At 39.7% G+C, this 22,831-nt stretch overlaps 1 protein-coding gene across 1 annotated transcript in view; it reads left to right on the forward strand.

Annotated features, from left to right (window-relative positions):
- LOC111221299 (copine-9-like) overlaps positions 1-16,093 on the forward strand; it is a 91,817-nt gene extending 75,724 nt beyond the window's left edge. The window contains exons 17-21 of the mRNA XM_022744652.1: positions 664-791; positions 4,133-4,235; positions 6,147-6,204; positions 7,799-7,872; positions 15,185-16,093. Of these exons, the coding sequence (XP_022600373.1) occupies positions 664-791; positions 4,133-4,235; positions 6,147-6,204; positions 7,799-7,872; positions 15,185-15,367 (546 nt within the window). The 3' untranslated portion in view covers positions 15,368-16,093. The remainder of the gene's footprint in view (positions 1-663; positions 792-4,132; positions 4,236-6,146; positions 6,205-7,798; positions 7,873-15,184) is intronic.
- The last annotated feature ends 6,738 nt before the right edge of the window (positions 16,094-22,831 follow it).

Below are 22,831 nucleotides of genomic sequence, written 5' to 3' on the forward strand. Positions count from 1 at the left end.
GTAAGGATATCTCTGCCTCTTCTGCTTCAACTTCTAATTTTATATTTTTTATTTTTTTTATATAAACCTTGTAAGTCCTCTAACTTCATGGAAGTGCAGCATTATACCAGTGGAGTGCCCCTTTAAAAAAAACTCCACTTTACCCTTGAACTTTTTTTATATAATAGATTGATTGAGTCTTAAAAAATGCCTCCTAGTGCTCTTAGTCCCTCTACGTGACCTACTCTGAACTTCCATGAACTTCCTAATGTACTTTGTTGCCTGAATTCACCAATAGTATGAGACAGTTATTTATTTATTGCCCTCTGAAGACTTCATACGCCCACAAGTGAACTGAAGTTAAAATGTACCCAGAACATTTCATAAGATATTGAGGGACATTTATTTTGGAGTAAGGTCTTAAATTTCCTGAAACTAGATCAGATTAAATCTTATCACAGCTAACAGCAGCATTTTTAACACATGTTTAACTATCTTTTATTGAAGGAATAATGGAAATATGTCCACATGTGGCCTTTCATCATTTAGTGTTGATTGTGAAAAAATGTCATTTTTTAAAATGTCATTTCATATGCCAGTGACTCAGCTATTAGTGGACCTGTTTATTGTACTGCTTGTACACCAGTATATGTGTGAATGGACGCTGTATGTCGTCTGTTGCAGAGTGCTGACAGTGAGAATCCAAACTGTGTGGGAATAGAGGGCGTTCTCGAGGCCTATTTCCAGAGCCTGAGGACGGTGCAGCTGTATGGACCCACCAACTTTGCACCTGTTATCAACAAAGTGGCAAAGTAAGTTTTTCACTTCATATAGATTAAGATGCAGTTACACCTTTTAGAGTAAGCTTGGTAAAGTGATCCTATTTTGCTTTCTTTTATCCAAACCCAGGGGATTTTTTTTGTATTTATAAGCCTTGATCAAAGCCTATAAGTAACATAAATCACAAGAAGCTTTTTCACCACATTGAGAATTTCTTGGGGGGCAAATCAGCATGTGCAGGATTAAGCATCCTGTCACCTGAGAGTTGGTTTCTTTCTGCCACAAAGTTTGGCAACAAGTAAGCAAGTGATATTTGAACAGAAACAGAAGTTATTTTACAGAAAAAAGAGTGAATTTTTGTGTATTTAATTTCAAATTCAGAATGTAGAAGCTAAGTTTATGTTGCACAGGAAGCAAATTGTCAGAATACATCTGCATTTTCCTTCTTTGATATTACTTTCGACATTAAACCACTGGGTTTTGAATTTTTAAAATGTTCTTAACTAAAGGCTTTCACACATGAAAATATATATTTACAGTGATTTAGAACGGCAAACATAGACTTTAATGAAAAAGGCACAAAAATAAGACTTTTAATTAAAGATTGCATTATGGATGGTGTGGTACAGCTTCTGTGATCTTTAGGACTTTGGATTTACAAATATAAACATAAACACTTCATGTTCTGTCTGCTTCTGTAATTCCATTGGGTCCTGACCTAAACCAGATTTGCATCACTGAGACCTGCTGATTTCGACGGTGACTGGCCTCCATATATTTAAGCACTTTAAAGAGGCCAGTATACGTCATCAGAATTGTTTCAGATGGTCAGATAGCTTTAAAACCCCCCACCCCACCTTTCTGACGTCATATTCGGGGGTATATGTATAAACACTTGTGATTTCCAATGTGTTCGGACAACACATCATACAAACCAGTTCCTTTCTGGTACAACCTGTTCCTAACTCTTTTTGCTTCTTGAGTTTTGGTGGAAAGGACATGATTAGAAGAACAATCAGAACCATAACCAGCCACCAGTCCTCATCGTCCGACTCTGTTAGTCTATGGGCATTCAGCATTGAGTCAATGGCCAGTTAAGACCTCTGGAAATACCTCACTGATATCTTCATAGCATTAATAAAAGGATGCTGCTGGCACAGGTAATCCCATGTCTTTAACATAGGTTAACCTGGTTGGCCAGAATAGTGTTAATGTTTTGTCTTACAGGTCAATGTACTGAATTATCAGTACTCTTTTTTTTTTTTTATCCCTCACTGTGTTTAACAGAGCAAGAGGTATAGAGGTCGCATAGAGATCACTCAAACACACACACACACACACACACACACACACACACACACAGGATCATTCTAACATGAGGCTAAAATCCCATACACATACACATACTGTAGATATACATACAGACACAGACTGTGTTCAGCCAGGGAGAACAGCAAAATCTCTGGCATTAGGTTCTGTCAACTGAGAATGAATACACTAAACAGCAGCTGAAAGACACACACACACACACACACACACACCACACACACACACACACACACACACACATACACTCACACACCTACGAGCTGAAACTCTTCCTAACTCATCTGGCATCATATCAAGCTGGAGCTGATATTCGAGAATGTGAATATATCCATTTGTTTTTCTTAGCAAACCCCATGTTGGAAAAGGAAATGAAGAGCAGTGAAAAAACAAAAAGCAGGGTCACATTATTTTCTCTTCATGCAATGTTGTTTGCTACTTGTTATTTCTGAAGGGTCCCTCTGTTGCTCAAGGTTGTAGTTTTTGGTGGTAAACAACTCAGGTCTGGTGTGGAAGCAGCAGCCTAGAACAAAGGGGTTGCCATGGTGTGTGGAAGAGGGTCTAATTCATTTTAATGGAGTTTTTATATTAAAGTCCTCTAATGGGGTCGTCTCTGAGGGGAGGTATAACGACCTATTGTATATGGTCATTCAGGTTGGAGGACTTGTTGTTGAACCTTAATTTCATAAATAAGAATAAGCACTGAATAATAACATCTGTGTTCATTAACAAACATCATCATCATGTAAATATTTAGGATATCAAAAGGCATTGTATTTGTTACATGTAGTTTCAGTGGAACAAACTCAAATTTTCTCATTTGAAAAGTACATGTTGATTGTCACATATGAATTTGTTTGTTCCACGTCCTTAAAAAAAGCCTGCCTGAAAAGGTCAAATCACACATGCCTTTTTGTTACAGTAATGGTTTTTTATATTTGGTAGATTTTCCACATTGTTTTGTGACACCTATTTAAAATCTGTCAAATCAAACAGACTGCTCCCAAATGAAATATCTTTTTTTTCATATGTGGTGCCAGAAACTTTACATTTCACATTTAAAAACCAACATGTGCATTAGTCACATGTGTACTGAAATCCCATGTAAATTTTTATGTGAATTGTGGGGTACCCAGCCTAAACGTAGCACTAGGGAACATGAAAATAAAAATGATAAAATATAGTCTAAAGCAAAATTTAAGGGAAAATAAAATGTGTTATAGTAAGGTATTATAAGGAATGTCAAACTATCTCAGGTAACACTGCTTGGTTGGGGTTGCTGAAAGAGGCAAATAAAGAGGCAAAGCTGCTAATGCTACCCGCCGTTATCCTTTAATAGGAGCCTTCCGTAGTGTTTGTGGGTTATGGTTAGAGGCCGCAGAGATTACTGGTTGGGGTTAGTGGATGTTTGACTGTGTAATATGACTTTTAATAATGTGACCTGCAATCCGACTAAATAATGTAGTTAGTGCTGATGTGCCCTGTGGCTTTGGAAATAACACCAGGTTACTATTGTCTGTAGTAAACTAGTTTACCAGCCATGCATTTGACATTAAGGCAAAGAAACCTGCTTTTTAATCCATGCCTTACACGTCATCTGTTGTGTTGTGGTTCTGTTATGGTGTAATTACTATACCAATTACTTATTTTTCTTGAGCCTTTTGCACAATGTTTCAGCATGTGGAGAAATCCCGAAGCTTGACAGGCCTGCCAGAAAAATTATGCTGTAATTGGCCAGTTGCTGTTTAGGAGAGGAGTTTGACAAAGGATCAATAATGCAGAGAGAGATTACCAAGAAACACACAATTACCTGGAAGCCATATCTGAAATACATGTACATATATATATATATATATATATATACACAGTATATATACTGTATATACATAAACGATGTACGTTGTACTTTCAAAGCTTAAATTCAGCCTTGTAGACAGAATATTAGCCCTAACCCAGGTATCAATGTGTATGTTTGTTTGTGTGTGTGTGTGTGTGTGTGTGTGTGTGTGTGTGTGTGTGTGTGTGTGGGCGCGCGCACGTCCCCCAGCTGTGCAGCAGAGATTACAGATGGCTCCCAGTACTTTGTCCTGTTGATGATCACAGATGGAGTGATATCTGACATGGTCCAGACCAAAGAGGCTGTGGTCAATGTGAGTACACACACACACACACACACACACACACACACACACAGCCAAGTCTCCATGACTTCAGAGGACATTAAATTGATTTATATTCATTTCCTGGAGACTTACTCTGACCTTAACTAAAACTATTTGCCCAACCCGAAACCTAAATCTAACCTCACTCTAACCGTAAAACATGTCTTCACCTTAGAATTAAATGATTTACATTATGAGGATTTCCATTTTGTCTCTATAAGGAAGACAAGTCCCCATATTGTGTTTGTCCTATGTCCTCCAATGTACGAATATTATTTGTTCTTTAACATTTCCTTTCAACAACAACAACAACAACAACAACAACAACAAAAAAGTTGAATAAAAATGGTCGCACTTCATTTTACGGTACATTAATAACAAGTCGTACTTTGTATCAACAGGTTTAGGTCCCCACAACATGAGTAATACCTGGACCACACACACACACACACACACACACACACACGCCTATGTAAACAAATGCACACAGGGACTGATGGATTGCGGTGCTTTTCCTGCAGTGACTGATGTGCGTCTCAGCATCCACTTTCCTTTTGTCAGTTATGTTTCTCAAGAATAATACTTTCTTTGATTTTTGAATACAAACAGCTGGACTTGTCGCTGCAATCAACATCCTGTGATCAATAAATACCTCAGAAAAAAACAACACAATCAGATTTTCTTTTCAAGACTCCAGTCAAGGGGAAGAAAAGACATCTTTGCTTTCATTGGGTCTCATATCACTTTCTAGAGAGGTCAATAGTTGTTATAGAAAACTGTCAAATTAACGTTTGAGAGGTCTGATCCAATTAGATCGGTGATTTCTCAGATCAGTGCAGAAAATGGAAAAGAAATTATTTGTTATTTTCTCTTTCCTAATAAGCTTACGTGTGCAGTGTAAAATGAACTCAGGTGAAGTCTCAGACATTTGCTTTATACCCTTTAAACAGAACTAATTTTTGCTGAGTTTTCTCCAGGTGAACAACTTTTGTTTTTGTGTCAAGCAGAGTTAAGGTTTGGAAAGTAAAAATAATGATGATGTCACATCAAGGCTACTGAGTCAGGTATTAATCTCACCTGTCAGATTAAAAATCTGCTCTTAATTAAAAAAAAAAAAAAAAAAAAAATCAACACTTTATTTTTACAAGACAATGCTCACTACGTCAAAATAATTTTATCTCTTGAAAGCTCTGTTGTTCACCCAAAGCTAGTTTGCATTATTTGATGTGGGGCTTTTTGAGGTACTTATCTATACTCAGCGCAGTAGGTTTGAATTCGTGCACTGCAAGTTTGGAAAAGTAGACATGAGTACCGACACAGAAGTGGAGCGATGTGCTCCTGTGGACGGGGTCAGCAGGAAAAATGTGTTTCAGCCACTTTAAAGGTCCCATAATTTACATTTTTACAGGACTTTATTTGAAATTGTGATATCCATAAGAAGATATTTTTGTGGTTTTTAGCTCCAAAAACCATCTCAGTGTAGTTTTACATCTTCTCTCTCAGGCTTCTCTCTGGAGCTGTAGTAACAGCAGGTGAGCCAATCAGAAGAGAGGAGCTCTGAGACTTTTGATTGGCTGACTGAGTGATCTGCAATTGAATAAAAATATAGCAGATTTCAGGTAAACCAAATCCTGCAAGGCTGGATGGTGGGTCCAGGTGAGCTGGGCTTGGGGGAGTGACTGCTTTGTTGTGACATCACAAAGTTACAGAAGTCCTGACGGCTCATTTTAAGGCTCAGGTTTATTTTGAATATTTTTACTGCTTTATCTTCTTATCAGGTAATACACTGACTATGGACAGGTACTTCACACAACCCCATGTCGAATAACCTGAACTATCACTTTAATGCATCTGAAAGATCTAACGAATTCATTGTCTTTCCTGTTTTCTCCCATACAGGCAGCATCACTCCCTATGTCCATCATCATCGTAGGTGTTGGGCCTGCTGAGTTTGATGGTGAGTGTTCACACTGACAGAGGAGACGAGGGTCTTACACTCAGTGCCAAGAAATCACTTTATTTACATAAGACAAACCCTTTTCAGTCGTCCGGCCTTCATCAGTGCCACGCTCACGTAGATGCCTCTTAAATAACAAGCACACAGGTGGAAATCAGTTACATAACAATCAATGACACCTCTGGGTGGCACAAAGAAGAAGGTGGAAACTGAAGCATCAGATTTCTTCACATATCAAATGTTTGTTGGCATTCATATATAGAAAACTGGCTTTAATAAAAAGACAGCTGCAGAGAAAAGAACGATACCAGTCCTTCTTTCACCTTCAAATGTACCTTTCATTGAGACATGTAGCTGAGCAGAATGATTGCCGACAAGAAGTGTGCATTGAATAAATTTGAAATGTAAACTGTTTTGATTAAATTCAATAACCTTGACGCTGCAAAGACATAAATACATAATGTTATATATGAAAGGCAGCTATCGACTTTGGCTTAGACTTTTAGCGGACTTGATGGGAGTCAGCAATGGGGAGTGGGCAAACAGGAAACCACTGTAGCAGCTGTATCGTAAGTGATTCGTCATACACACCGGGCTGCTGTTCCTTCTTCCTGGGAGAGTCGCTGGACAAAGTCAATGGGGTCAAGTGTGCAGGCATCTTACAGCCAACAGATGAATGAACGACCTTTCAGTGGGGACTGTGTGTGTGTGTGTGTGTGTGTGTGTGTGTGTGTGTGTGTGTGTGTGTGTGAGAGTGTGTGTGAGTGTGTTACCGCTCAGCAGCGTGTGACGAGCGTAGCGCCTCGTCATTGTGTGTGATGGTCTGTCATTTTCTACTTGTTTAAACAATCGAATGGTGAGACTGGTAGCGAAGGCACTCAGGCCTGTTTGGAGGTCACAAGGTCAAACTGGCTTAATAGCACCTGGTGACTGTATATGTGTGTGTGTGTGTGTGTGTGTGTGTGTACACCTTACTGAGAGGCCTAATTGCCTCTGTTTGTTATTTGCTCCATCTTGAGTCGGTGAACTCCATTTCTGAAAGCTACTAACATGTCATTTTCAGTCTTTGTGTTCGTCCTCATATTTTGTGGTTCTCTCTGAGTCCGTTTGCTGCTTTGACCTCACGTTGTGCTCAGCCACCTTTCCGTTGGCAGCGCCACACATCCATGCTGTTTTGTCCGGTTGCCAGAGTGGCTGCAGATGCAGGATATACGCTGTTGTGCAGGTGCTATTTTTTAAGACCTCTCAGAATAAAATTTCCATCAGAGGTGCAATTTGGGAGCAAGCACCTCCTCCTATATTTGGCCATAGTTGAAAAGGCTTTCTAAAAGCTGCTCCTGTAGCTGCACAGAATCGTTTTCCTTTTCTGACCTGTAGTGTAATTGTGCATCATTTTCGACTGAGGAATGACATTTTTGGTGCATAAAGCGTTCGAACCATTCTCCATTGAATACCTTCTCTCACTCCCATGCTGTGCTCCACTTGAGCAATTACGTTATGAAAATACAAAAGAACATCCTGTACCTTCTTTATATTCTCCCTTGGTGGTTCCAATATTGAGTCATACTCTCTCCACCATTGTCTTTCCTTTTAGCTATGGAGGAGCTGGATGGAGATGAGGTGAGAGTATCCTCCAGAGGACGGCTTGCTGAGAGAGACATTGTTCAGGTACTCATCATGATTCTTTTTAACTTCGCAGGTTAGACTTCAGCACATTTCTGTCAACAGCAACAGCATGGGGGAGTTCTCCCTGGAGGAGCGTGGCTTACTTTCATAACACACACTGTGGAACCTCCTCAAACAATATACAGCTCAATATCATCCACGGTGGGCCACTTCTCCTGCAGTGTCATGCTCATCATATGGTTTTGGTTGTGCTTGTCCACGCAGCTTGAACATCAATTCATCCAAGACAAAATCAGCCACGTTAGAGAGATTCATTTTAACCCATTTAATCCCAAATTTTTTATCATTCACCATTTCATTGTGTTTTCTAAAGTGAAGTTTGTATTGGGATTTTTACATTCATTAGTGTTGATGTGGATTGTGCAGATGTTTGTGTAGAATCAACTTTCCATCAAGTCCTCCAATGTACGAATATTATTAGTTCTTTATCATTTCCTTTCAACAACAACAACAAAAAAGTTGAATAAAAATGGTCGCACTTCATTTTACGGTACATTAATAACAAGTCGTACTTTGTATCAAATGTATCAAATTAAACAAAAGCTATAAATAATAAGATCTTTATTAGACAGTGACCAAACGCAGTCATACCCTAATTAGACACCATAGAAGTAAATTATGCTTTAATTGGAGACAGTATATAATTCTGTATTAGATCCAAAACACTATAACACCAAATTATAAACCAATTAGAAACCAAATAGAGATCCTGAAACACTATTACTCACCACTTAAGAAGATCATAGTTTAATTAGAAATCAAATACAATGCCATATCAGATCCAAAATATGCTACAGTTATACACCACAAATGAGACACCACATTTAATACGACCTATGATAGCTTCATTAGACAACACAGTGACATTAGACAAATATAATGTCATATTATATCATGCATATATTATTTGGCCTTTACTTAACCTAGTTTCACTTTCTTACAGAGTGATTTTTTTCCTCATTAGTAACTGTAACATAAAATTAAGTCAAAACACATCAGTTCACATCTGGATGCTCCTTCACCCGTCCTTCGTAGCCTGGATGTTGTCCAGAGTCCCACGGAGGTCGTGGGTAGTGATACTTAACTCTACTTCCATATGTCACTAGCTTTAGGCTGTGGAAGCTGCCAGGACTCTGCATCTTTATTTCCCACTGTTGTTACTCATTAAACTTTCTTAGAGGGTAATTTGCGACACATTACAACAGTTAGGTGAACTAAAGTGAAATCCATCAGCATTTTTTGGTTGTATTTACAGTGATTCATCAAAGTAGTTCCTCATTACTTCATCATTATATCACAATAAGAGTCAGCAGGTTTCCAAACAAGTCTTTTAATCATAATATTCAGGCCACATATATATCAATATTCACATCCACATTATTTTTCTGATGATTAGTCTGTCAAATATCTATTTGACATGAGGCAACTTATGGCTTATCCTTTGGAAGTAACCACACAGAACTCATATTTGTAGGCACATGGTATTTCATCCATCCTGGACTCAAAGTGATTCAAAGCGAGTGTGGTTTATAAGTCTGCATCGATGCAGAATCGCTGTTGAAACAATACTTAATGGGGCGGACCCTCCACACGAATGCACAAACGGACTGAGAGTGGGTAGGGCGAGGGTGTCATGGCAGGGCCTTGTGCCTTTGTGGGTCAGGAATAATGGGCCTTCACGAAATGCCAACTGACATGTCCTATTGCTTGAGGTTCTGAGTGGCATGTCAGCAGTCCAATAGAAAACCACAAAAAGAGCCACTGTCGAAAACTTACAGAAGAAACACAATCTCTCAAAACAAATGAAATAGATTTAAATAGCTTCTTTAATCAAGTTTTGCTACATAGCTGCTGACTGAACAGCTGTTTACCTGCCAGTCTAGAAGAAATGTGGCGAGTTCAACATCAAACTTCATTCCTTTACTCACCTAGAGCTGTTTCCAGCAGTGGAAAGCAACGCCAATGTTAAATTGTCCCTATCAAATTTTTTCTTCTACTGAAGTTAGCACGCTAACCAGCTAGCCCCGGTCCATCTCATCACTTTCCGATAGCGACTCACTGTAGCCTCCAATCTGCCTTGAAGTCGTAGCGCTGCTCAGAGGGCGTATTATAACCTCTTGTCTTGTAAATGCAACAATGGCTGAAGCTCTTGTCAAGCGACAATCACCACCACCTGCTCCCGACAAGAATCCATGCACAGCAGCAGAGTAAACTTTAAAATTGATGGCCACTACATAAATCTATCCTAGAGTTAAATTATCCAAGAGGCTCTTGTGTTTTCCTGCTGAGGAGTATCGGGGGCGGCGGGAGCTCCCACTGAATTATTTGAGCAGAAAATCTGCATCATGCCTCGGCTCTGCAAAGAGAATGTCAAAGCTCAAAGCTTCCAATATTGCCACGGGTAGATTTACACTGAAGTCACCACATTAAGTTAATGGCTACCGTGTAGTGTGGCAGTGTTAGTTTAATGTAGGTCAGAATATTTTTTTACCTTGGACAGGTTACAGCAGAAATATCTCTCCCACAGTTTAAACTATGATCTTGTAAAGTGGTGACTAATGGTGTGTTAGCATCTCCTCTTTGGTTTCTAATTAGAGTGTAATTCAGTGTAATTTTGTCTGATTTTCAATCTAATACAGAATTATAAGCAGGTTCTAATTACAGTAAGGTTTCTCATTATTGTATGACTGTGTTTGCTTACTGTCAAATGAGGAAAGTATTATTTCTAGTTTTTGTCTGATTTGACAAAGAACAGCTTGTTACATCTCATTGGTGGACTGTAAAATAAAATGTGACCAAAGAACCCATGAGACTTTCTGATCTGCCTCCTGGTTGAGGTTTAGTTCTTTTTCGGTCGCTGTCAAAAGGAGCAAAAATAAGTCAGATATTTGTCAACCTCCTTTTCCAAGAGATTTTGTGGCATCATGCTGGCTTTGCCTCTGAAATCAACAGTCCTGTTTTATGCAAATTATTATTTGCACGCAAGAGGATCCTCGGTGAGAAAAAGTAGGTCATGTTCAGAGTTTTTAACAAATGATCTGTGTGGTAGTTTTTCTGGTGTGAGCAGCCTCTGATTTTTCATTCAACAAATGGGAAATCTAACAGGAACACCAGCTTGTCACCTCAGAAGAATGATCCTTGATGATGAACTGCCAAAGTAAAGATAAAGAGCAGGAGGACAATAAGTTAGACACTGTTGTGGTAAGGACAGATGGCATTGTGGATGGGGCTGCGACAATTAATCGATCAACAGAAAAGGAAAAAGAGAAGAAAAATGTGAACATTTCTTCCATCTTTTTGTTTTGTTATAGTCAACTGGTTATGTCACCCTGGTCTCTGGAAAATTGTAAAACTCAAGGCTTTATCTGCTTAAAATTATGTTTATATCTATAATAATAATAATAACTTTATTTATATAGCCCAGTTTACAAAGAGCTTTGCTTTGACAATAAAGCAACAACAACATCACAACAGAAAGCCGGACAGTAAAGACCAAACATGAGCAAGAAGAAAGAAAAGACAAAAAATACAATATACTTCCATATAAATAAAAACAGTTGAGGAGAGTAGAACCAGTAAAAAAGCAATAAAAAACAACGAAACAACAATAAAAAGACAACTTCAGATAGAAGCGAGTCTATAAAAATGGGTTTTAAGAAGTGAATTAAAAGAAGTCACCAATTCTGCCTTATCTCCTCTGGCAGGTCCTTCCAAAGCCGAGGGGGTCCTGATGGCAAAAGCATGGACACCTTTAGATCTAAGCCTTGACTTTGGAAAGGCCAGTAGGACCTGACCTGAGGATCTAAGGCCGCGAGCTGGGTCATACGGGGTTAACAATTCTGTCATGTAGCTCTGGGCTCGACCCTGGCGTGCTTTAAAAGTGATCAATAAAATCTTAAAATCAATTCTAAAACGGACAGGGAGCCAGGATTGGGGTGATGCGATCTCGTCTGTTAAACCGGTGAGGAGCCGAGCTGCATTTAGAGATGTCAAGTCTTGAGAAGATAAATGCGTGAATGACTTTTTCTAGATCAGGGTGAGAGAGTATCAAGTATCTGTTGTGGATCTTTGTTCATCACATCCTCACTTCAAGGTGAACCCAGACTGTGGTCTTTGGATTATTTTTTTTTAAATAAATGTGCTAATAAACTCTTAAACAGTAAGTAATAAAGTAAATGTAAATCCTGTAAAATTATTAGCCGCTATTTAAAAAGCGGCTGAATAAATCAATAAACATTTTCTTCTCCCCACTGGACATTTTTCCATTATCATTTTTGTATTCAACAGCAGAGAGCGGCTCTTTCTTTAAACAGTTTAGCAGTGAGTTTTATTAAAAGTGAGCAGTAGCCCCATCAGGGACTGATAAAACCCGATCTGGCAACAGTAAACAGTAATTTTAGAAAAACCATTTAAAGATATGAGAACACAAATAGGAAGCAAAGAGTGTGGCCACTGATAACAATGCACTATTGAATTTTTGTATAGTGGTGCAGCGGAGTGGCAGGTCAGCTGGCAGCGCATTAGGAACAATGATAAATGAGCGCTTATAATGATAAATGTATAGTGTGTATATGTTGAGAGGAGACGTGTGAGTATAGAAGATTGCAAAAGTTTTATTCTAACAGTGTGACCATGGTTATTAAGATAAATAATGTTCTCATTTCAACATTGATATCACATTACGTGGCTTAAAGTAATTATCAATCGATACCAATATACTTAAAAGGTTTGACTGGATTGCTTTGTCTTGCTACTTTCAGTGAACACAGAGAAATGAACTGTTCTATAATATGACATTAAATAGTGCGTATGCAGTTGACCCCACACCAGGTTAATAGCTGTATTGATATTGCTATCATGTTGTCGCAGTCTTGTCTCTCTAACAGCAGTAATCACATTTGCATGCACACAGTAATCCTTTGATTGCCTTTAACCTTATTATGACAATAATTTAATCAGGATGTTTACACTTATAGCAGAGAAAAAAAAGAAAAAAAGAAAAAAGTTCAATCACTTTGTATTTTCATGCTCTGTTGTTGTTATTGATCAGATATGATGACTGGCTTCGCTGCAGCATCGATCATTTTCTTCCTGTGAGAAATTAAAGCCGTACTGCTCCGTTCATACTTATCCACCGTAAACTGATTATATTCAGTGGCCACCTGGCAGTCGTGGTTGTCTTGGTGCTGATGTACACTTTATTTACGTGTGAGCAGTTTGTGCAGGTGGAGGTGTGTGCCCGGAATTAATTACAGTATTCTTGCAATGCAGTTATGACTAATATGTGTGTTAAATATGTCTTGACTGCGATTGCAGTATCCATATCTAAATTTACATGTACAAAGTTTTAATAGTCCCCCTTTCTGGAGTGTGTTTGCAAGAGGTAGCATCCAAATGGACATGTTTCATGAGGGAATAGTTGGATATTTTGTTATACAGTGGACTGATCCCAATATTCTGTGGACTCAAAGACTTTGAGGTGTGTTTGCGTTAAGTCCATGAGGGCTGAGGTGTGTGTGAGGTCTCTCTCGCAGACGTTTGGAGCCCTTTATGCACACTTTCTGTAAGTCTGCACTTCTGCAGACTATGCCTGAGGGAATTTCCCACAGTTCATAATGTTATGATGTTAAAGTGATAGATCGGGTTATTTGACTTGGGGTTGTGTGAGGTATTTATCTATAGTCAGTGTGTTACCCGCAGTAGATTTGGATCGGTGCGCTCCCACTCAGAAATCCTGTGGACGGGGGCCATCCTTATTTTAGCCACTTTAAAAAAATGCTGGGATGGCAATTACACATCAGTTCCATGTCTAAATAAACGCAGTAGTCAGAGTTACATAAAACCAACTTGTTATCCAACACATATCCAACACAGCAACTGTATAACTGTCAACAGATTAACATAAAGGGTATAGCAACACAAGGTTAAATACACACAAACATGCAGTTTTTATTTTATCTCTTTAAGTGCACTCCAGTAAATATATTCCTCAGTTAATCTCTTTTTTGTTCTCTCTTTTGCACAAAGAAAATGAACCTTGAAACAAAGTGAAAGAGCTCATTTTAAACTTATCATTCATGAAGGAAAACGGAAAATCTGTTTCCAGGTGTTCGACTCTGCATGGTTGTATAAAGCCTTTTGTGGCTCCAGAGGGAGCTGCAGAAATTTTAAAAAGAGAATAAATCTGGGGGTTTTGGAGTTAGAAAGAAGCGATTTTAACAGACCTCTGAGGCCCACTGCTAATCTCTGCTTGGCGTTAGCGGCTCCAGGCTACATTAGCTGCTACTAGCATAACACACCCGAATCTCCGTATGAACTGGTGATGGTCGAGTTGCTTTTCTGGGTAATGTAGGTGCCTGATATTGACAGGGAGGAAGACTGCATTGAGAAAAAAAAAAAAAAGATATGTGAGCTGCATCGATTTTGATCCTTTTCTTAAACTGAATCAGTGTTTTTGGAGTGTAACGTTAAATCAACATCGTCAGATTGACTCTTTTAAGTCCGTTTTTTGAGCAACAAGTGCCAAAAATGTGCTGACTCCGGTGTCTCTCTCTATTTCCTGGTTTTCTCAGTTTTCTGGTAATCTGAAAATCTAAATGTCAGACAGAACAATTAATATGAATATGTCAACCTGGGCCCTGATTGGTGTTTTTCATGTTACAGGTTACAGAGAAAAATGATTCATAGATTTAACAAGAAAAAAAAAAAAATGTTTGATGCAACCCTAGAATTTGTTATTTGTCTGTTATTCTCAGACCGTGAATGGACTGATTTTAACCCTGCAGGATCTTTTCAATCACTATCTAAAATGTCACATGACATCATATATTCAGAAATAGCCCACATCGTACTGAACTTTAATATAGTAAAGCGATGAGAGGCAGCAGTACCAGGAAAAAAGACACACATTATTAAGTATTAAGTTGCTGAGGAGAAAAAAATATAATGTTTCATTACGACCACAATAAATGTGGAAGCCACTATCCCCATATTACAACACAAGAGTCACAACTTAGTGTCTTATGCACTGTGGGACAATATGAAGTCAGAAATCATTATCCAATAAAAGATCAGATTTATGAGGAGATTCACTTTGAGAGGAGGGGGTGAATGTCACATTGGTCATTAATTAAGTTTTAAAATCCTTCACTGAAGCAGCCTGAGAGAGAAATGACACGTCATCCTCAGTTCATTGTCTCCTACAAGATAGAAGTAAACGGGGACAACAACCGCAACGTTTATATACAATTCATAACCAAAAAAAATCTAAGCTGTTGTTTCCCTCTGCTTCCAGTTTGTTCCATTCAGAGACTACATCGACAGATCTGGCAACCAGGTCCTGAGCATGGCCCGGCTGGCTAAAGACGTCCTCGCCGAGATCCCCGACCAGCTGCTGTCCTTTATGAAAAGCCGAGGAATTGAACCGCGACCGGCTCTCTCCACCTCTCCGATACCGGGGCTACACCGGCATATCTGACCCCGACACTACCACGGCCACTCATCTCTGACTCTCTCTCTCTCTCTCTCCCCCTTTCCCCACTCCACCACTCTGCTTATCTACTCTCACAATTATTTGTCACTTTAAAAAGGAGCAGAAGGATCGACCCGTGACTCGCCCTCTTCCTCTCTTATCACCCGTGAAGCTAAACAGGCACATCAGAGCGACGCAGCGGGCACTCATCCCTGACTCACCTGCTGTTGTTCCTCATCTTTTCCTCTCTAACTCACCCTGTTATACGGCATCACTTCCCATTTACCGTGTGAAAGACCAGTGAGACTGAACCATGACCATCCCTTTCCTCCCCACTGATTATCATTCAAAGCCTGACTTTTTGAATTTGTCTGTTAATTCCCCTCACCAGACACTTCTCTTTTTTTCAAGGGGAGGTTTTTACATGTGTCCTTGTCCTCAGCAGCGCTGACTATTCTCTTATTTGGCACGAGTCCCAGAAGCGCAAGAAACAAAAATTGAATTGAGGCTAGTCCCTAAATGAAAGCAGAGCCCTTGATGAGCAATATACACCGGCTTGATTAGGTGCTTTCGGGGGGTATCTCTGGCTATAGTTTGACTGTAATTCATTGGAGTAATTGGTCACCATTATTATGATACTTTGCTATCGTCAATATCATCGAGCCGCGCCAAATCTCTCTAGCAATTAGTTTAATCCAAACAGAAGAAATAGAGAGGAAGAATCAGGGAGACTCTCGTGTGGACGTCATACAGAGGGGTAGCAGACAAGTGTTGGCAGGTCTAGTGTGGGGGCTCCAGTCACATGTTCATTATTACCCGTCACACACACACACACACACACACACACACACACACACACACACACACACACCCACACACACACACACACACACACACACACACACACCTCTGTCTGCCATGCCACACCCACCCTCTCTTTGCCCAGCATGGGCTGAGGCTGGGTGCAGATTCCCCCCCGCTGTTAGAGAAATGCCAGTCTCTCTGGCTGCCCCTGCAGAGAGGCGGGGGAGGAGGAAGGAAAGAAGAGATGGGGAGGGAGGGAAGAAGGCGGAGGTGGGAGTAAACAAAAGAGAAATGGAGGTGTAAGAGAGTGAGGGAGAAACGGAGAGAAAAACAAATGTGGAGTGTGGAGGAAAGAGACGAGAGATGGACAAGGCAGCGAAGAGAGAGACAATAGCCCGGCGCTGTGTTCAGTTTTAGTTTGAATAGTCTTTGTGTATCTCAATGAAGGATAAATGCACATTCTCCAAAAAGCAATATTCCTGACTTCCAGTGTAACGTTTGCCCTATGCATGTCCCTCCCTCTCCCTCTCCCCCGCCATGACTTGACATTTTATTGCCAGGCAGACTGAAGCCGAGTACAAAGTGGGCAAAGTCTGCCACCTAGTGTTCACGCTTTGTAGAGCTGGGTATCTTAATTATGCATGACCGCTGTACATTCCTATACAAGCTCACACAGTGCAGACGCATGAAACTTATGCAGCTGACTTTACTATCATAACACAGCACAGTGATTCCAGGCGTCCCAACAGCTCAAATAACAGAGAGAAAACCACGCTGATGGTTTAGGAACTACAGACATCTTTGTTCTTATGACGTGAAATGTGTCGCTTTTTGAAGACGTTCTGTTAATGTCAGTGTGATGGTGGTGGCTTAGAGGGGTGTTTAATGTGATGTGTAAGTATATTCTTTTTTTATTTTTTTCTTTCCCAAATGAACTTGTACAATAATTAGTTTAATCGTCAAGATTTTGCATGTCGGGGAAATCAGTGTGTTACAGTGTTGAAGTTGGTGTTGTCATTGCAAATGATTGTCCAAAAAAAGAAAAAGAGAGAGATATGAATATATCTCAAAGTAATATGCATCCTTCTTGTGTCACTGTACATTTTCATTTGTCGAGCTCAGAGCTAACTCGTGTGGGCAGTGTCTTGCAGAAACCTGGTTTATTCATTAACTGAAGCTTGTGAATTTCCCCCCATTGAGAGACATGTATTTTTGATATTTTGCAACGATGTGGCCTGTTCTCACGGTCACCAAATCCAGACATGTAAGGTCTCTGCAAGACACCTGCGTATCAGTGCACACCAGCCTGTAGTGTGATTTTTGTACAAGAGCATTTTTGTCTCTCTTATCTCTGTCCGATGGCTTTATTAACACGTCTATATTCAGCATAGTGTTTAAAACATGAAGATGGATGAAGTTAGATTGTATATATAGTACAGTACATGATGAAATATGTTTCCCACTCGTTTGCTTACAGTAGAGCTAAAAAAAAAAAAAAAAGCCTTTTAAATTTGTGTCTCTAATAATAAATCTATATTGTATGTTGACGTTTTTATGAATGTCCAACTAAGAAGAATGTAGAAGTTTGAACTAGAAACCCTTAACTGTTTTGACGAATATCTTATCGTATTTTGATATGAGGTTTGACTAAGTTTGTGTTTACTCATATCTCCTGAAGTTGATGAATTGCATTACGATATTACCAAACATAAAGCGACACAATCTGATCGTTGTATGTTGTTGTTTGTCCACAGAGAGATTATTTGAGGTGGCAAGTCGATGCTATTACAGTATCCCCAGTGATGATTCATTCTCCAGCACAACACAGCGCTGAGCTGCCTCCCGTCAAACAGGCTTATAACTGCTTGATTCAGTAAACAGATTAAAGCACTTTAATACACAGAGCTATACATAATGGTGACATGTTTGCCTCATACCCAATTTCTTCGCTATATCGCCTGTATCTACTTCCCTCCTGTGTTGAAAATAAATATATACTTCCTGACATAGAGCTGTGATATAAAGTCAATTTTAACACTTTTTCTGAAAAAAAACAAACATTTGTAACGTCCATATCATTTGTTTTCACCAGAAAGTTGATTTTATTAGTAAAAGTAGTGGAAAGATCCAACACCTTCATATCACTTCCTGTTATGTTTACTGTAGCAGACAAATATTTATATCCAAGTTAAAAGGTTATAGATATGAATTGTGTTTTTACCATCTGTTGCATTCCTAGCTGTGTGGATGTTCTTCTGTTCTCGTTAGTGGCCATTAAACTCAAAAGCTGCTTAATTTACTGACATTATTCCATGGCTGAATGAGTGAGAGGCCAGTCAGGTAATCACAGAGTGAGGGATGATGAAGTAAAATACTGAATAATACATGACATGGCAAAGAAGATTATGGAAACCCAAACATTATACACCGATATGAACATTTAATTCCAAAATCATTAGTATTAATCTGCTGGTGTAACAAACTCCACACTTCTGGGAAGCTGGAAGTGCTCAAGTGGGCGCTGAGGCCTGGCTACAAGTTGGTATTCCAGTTCATCCTAAAGTGGTTGAGGTCAGTGCTAGTGCCGGCCAAAAATAAACGATAGGTATTCCTGCGTGTTAAACATCAACCGCTTTAACCGGCAATCTAAAGTCTGAGACACTGACAAAAGCTTTCACTCGCCTACTCGCCTTTTATATGTTTTCAAACTAACTGCCAGCAATGAACAATCTTTAATAGAGTTATAAACTCACTTGAGGACTGTGTGACAAAGTTTAGCTTTAAGCAGCGCAGGTGGTGACAGACTGACGCGTTTCCCTCTCAGGGGGGTCACTGCTGTTCAGGACGACAAACTCGTAAACTCCTCTCTGCTGCTGCTGCTCTTGCACATAGTCGCTGCCCTCAACACTTCCTGGACACACCGAATTGCAGCCGAAGAATACCAGGGACACCGTGTGAGAGCTTCAGGGGCTCATCCGATATGCTCATGCACCAGAGTCAGGCAGTAGACTCAGTGCTCGTTAGCCTGTTAGCTTGTTAGCCTATGGATATTACTCCTGATTCCTGCGGCCTGCAGACTTAAAGGAGCTATTGGTTTTGCTATTGCTACATAGCCAACGTTAGCATTAAGAGCTGTTTACTTACCAGTCTACTCTAAACTAAATGCTCCACTATGTTCACCTGCTAGTCTCTAACTTTGCCTGGTTTGGGAAGGTAGCATACAATGTTCGTGTGTCAGCTTTCTCACTGGAAAACAGCTGCATGTGTCTGGAGACTATGCCGATGAGAGAGGTGAGAGAAACCTAAAACAGGAAAGTTTCAGGCCGTAAAACCAAAACAATGAGAGGAATGACACTAAAATGCTCCACAGAGCTGAGGGGAACCACTCGGCCTGGTGATAAATCTGTGGGTTTGTCACTTTGAGCCCCACACCTTTTCACACAGTCATTCCATACTATAATCCATGGTAAATGCAAATATAAGGATTATAGGAGCTTTAATGAGTCAATTCAAGTTAAGTCAAGGGGCTTAACAGTCTGTACAGCATTACAACACCCTCTGTGCTTAGACTCTTGAATTGAACAAGGAAAAAAAAGCTTTAACAGAAAGAGCAACAGAGGAGGGATCTCCAGGACGGACAGACATGCAACAGTACATTTACAGTGTGAACAATCAGGATGACAATATCATAGATGTAATCATTAGTGAAAAATATGATCCGGGAGAACAAAGAGCAACTTTCAGGTGCCGCCAACAGATAGGAGCTGAGCCACACGACGCTCCTCTCCACCATGAAGACCTGGACAGAGGACAGACTACACAAACACACAAGAGGCAAAACCAAGCAAACAGAGTCAATTCAACCATATCACAAACAAATATAACTTCCTCGCGACAGGGCGGATATGTAATGATCTAACGAACGTTGTTTGTCTACTTTTCAAGATATTTGAGACATCTCCACCTGTCCAATCGAGTCAAGACAGTTTTCAATACAGCTCCTACTCACATTTCTGTAAAACCGACATAATAATTACAACAAGTGACAAAATGTTAGCAGTGATGGATTACCAACCGACCAATCTGACATGTTTGCAAGTTTATTTTCCAGCCATTCTAAATTATTTTTTTTAAAAAACTATGGCTATGGAAACATGGCTAAGCTAGCCGTGATGCTGTAATCACGCACCAAAGTGCTTTGAGCTAAATGCTTACTCCAGCATGGTAGAATGCTCACAATGACAATGCCAATGGCATTTTATCATGCTAAAATTAGCTAATTAGCACTAAACACAACGTCAAGGCGATGTTGCAGGTATAACTTGTCAAGGTCAAGTTAAAATGTTGACCTGATGATGGCACTAGATTGGTGATGAATCGTAATAAAAATTTGGCAATTCCTTATTTCAGAGGACTATGAATGAAGGGGCAAGATTTCATGGCTTTACGTCCAATTTGAGGAGACAAAGAAGTGTGTGGCTAAAACGTTAGTAATGAGTAAAAATTTATAGATGAGGGACTAAAACAGGTAGAACAACCACATGATCTTCTAATAAAAGCACAGACACAATTCTCCCAGCCTATAAATCCCTGCATAAGGATTCACTGAACAGGTTGTTTATTGCTGTGTAAGTATTTTGTTATGCAGACACTAGAGAAGTGGAGAAAAAGTGACTAAACAGATCACAGCAGTTGCACAGAGGAACAGTCAGTGCTGGACATGCTGTGACAGCCTATTAAACATAATGGCTAAAAGAGCCAGAAGAGTAGTTCTGCCTGGATGTAAACATGCTACTAAAGGAGGTGTTTTGAAGGAGGCAGGAGTTGAGGAGAGACAGGAGGAGTCAGAGAGGCTGAGTAGCAGCTCAGGAAGTGAAGGACCGCATTGTAGAAACTTTAAACACAGTGGAACGTGACGGCGGGTATGTGTCAAACACTGATCGCCTTTCATGCACCAAAGATGATTTCATTTTTATGTCGCCACTAGCACCTTGCTCTGCTGCAGTTCTGGACAACAACAACAAGCAGATGCTGATGTCATTACAACATGCTTTTTTTTTTTTCTTTCGTTCGAAACAATTTTTTATGAGTATGTGGAAAGAAAGAAGGAACAACATCTGGCAAAAACGTGTGTTTTTTTTAAAGGGACTTGAACAAACCCGGTTTTGTGGGACTTTGGGTAATAGGTCAGAGAGGCTTAGCTCAGGGAAACTTTGGGCAAACATAAATGAAGCCTTCAAGCTTGAAAAAGAGGAAGAAAAAGGAGGCACACTTGAATTTCGCAGCTTGCTGCTTGAAGGCTTCTAGAGTTGGACAGACTACTGTAAGATTGTGTGTAACGCTTTTCAAAAAAATTGCTTTAACTACTTGTCTCATACAAAGGCCACTGAGGGTTTTGTGCAAAGTGGTTTCCTCAAACATTAACTGGAAGTGTAAGCTAAGCTCAGTAAGGCTATATGATCAGTTATGACAGTATTGAATGACTGTGTTTAATTCAAAATGACATATACACTGTACACACTGCAAATTAATGTAGAGTAAATAACCAGGGAAACAGTCGTGTCGAATTTTAAAAGACTCAATAAAGGTACCAGTAGTATTACCAATAACAACAACCTACCCTTTCTGTTTTTCCACTTACCTCACCCCCGAGCTGCTTTATAAAACAACGTTTTTGTTGTTGTTATGCTGTCACAGCTGAGAGGTGCTGTGGACAGAGTTATAAACCAAGGACAAACATGTCGGCACAGTTATACGCAGTCTAAGTCCATGTAATGTCTCTGCTGAGGGGCTGAGTCAAAATCTGTGTTGAGGAAATAGTTTGATATTCTGGGAAATACAGTTATTTACTTTCTTGCCAAGAACTAGATGAAGAGACTGATACCACTCTGAAGTCTGTACTCTGAATATCAAGCTATAGTCAGTTGCTTAGCCTAGCTTAGCATCAACACTGAAGGCTAGAGGGAACAATTCACTGGTGCTGTCCAAAGTAAAAAGATCCATCTTCCAACACCTCTAAATTTAACTAATTAATGCATCATCTGTTCACATTTCATCTGTTTAAAGTGATTATTTGTAAGTTTGGTGGTGGTGATTGTCGCTTGACATGAGCTTCAGATAAGACAAGGTTATTATACGCCCTCTGACCACCGCTACGTCTTCAGGGCAGATTGGAGGCTACAGTGGGTCACTATCAGAAAGTTATTAGACAGGCTGGGGCTAGCTGGTTAGCATGCTAACTTCAGTTGAAGAAAAAACACAATAGAGACAAGAGTAAACACTGACATTGCTTTCCACTGCTGGAGACAGTTCTTGTTGATTAAAGGAATGAAGTTTGACGCTGAACTCATAATGTTTCCCTGAGACTCTACTCTAGACTGGTAAGTAAACAGCTGTTAATGGTAACGTTAGCTATGCAGCAATAGCAAAACTTACAGATATCTCTTTTAATCCATTCAAAACCCAAGAAAGAATTAGTCATAACCCCTTGCAAAACTTCAACTTGTCATTTGAAGGAACACTGGAACAAACGGGATATAACACGTTAGCTAGTGAGCTTGTGAAGTGCTGGTAGGATTTCGTTACCGTCACACAGATCCAGGCTTGTAATTCCCACCTACTTCCGGTCATGCTAAGCTAAGTTAACCAACTGCTGGCTTTAACTCT

This window comes from Seriola dumerili, unplaced genomic scaffold (assembly GCF_002260705.1).
Source record: "Seriola dumerili isolate Sdu_G_001 unplaced genomic scaffold, Sdu_1.0 BDQW01000083.1, whole genome shotgun sequence".
Taxonomy (NCBI): Eukaryota; Metazoa; Chordata; class Actinopteri; order Carangiformes; family Carangidae; genus Seriola; species Seriola dumerili.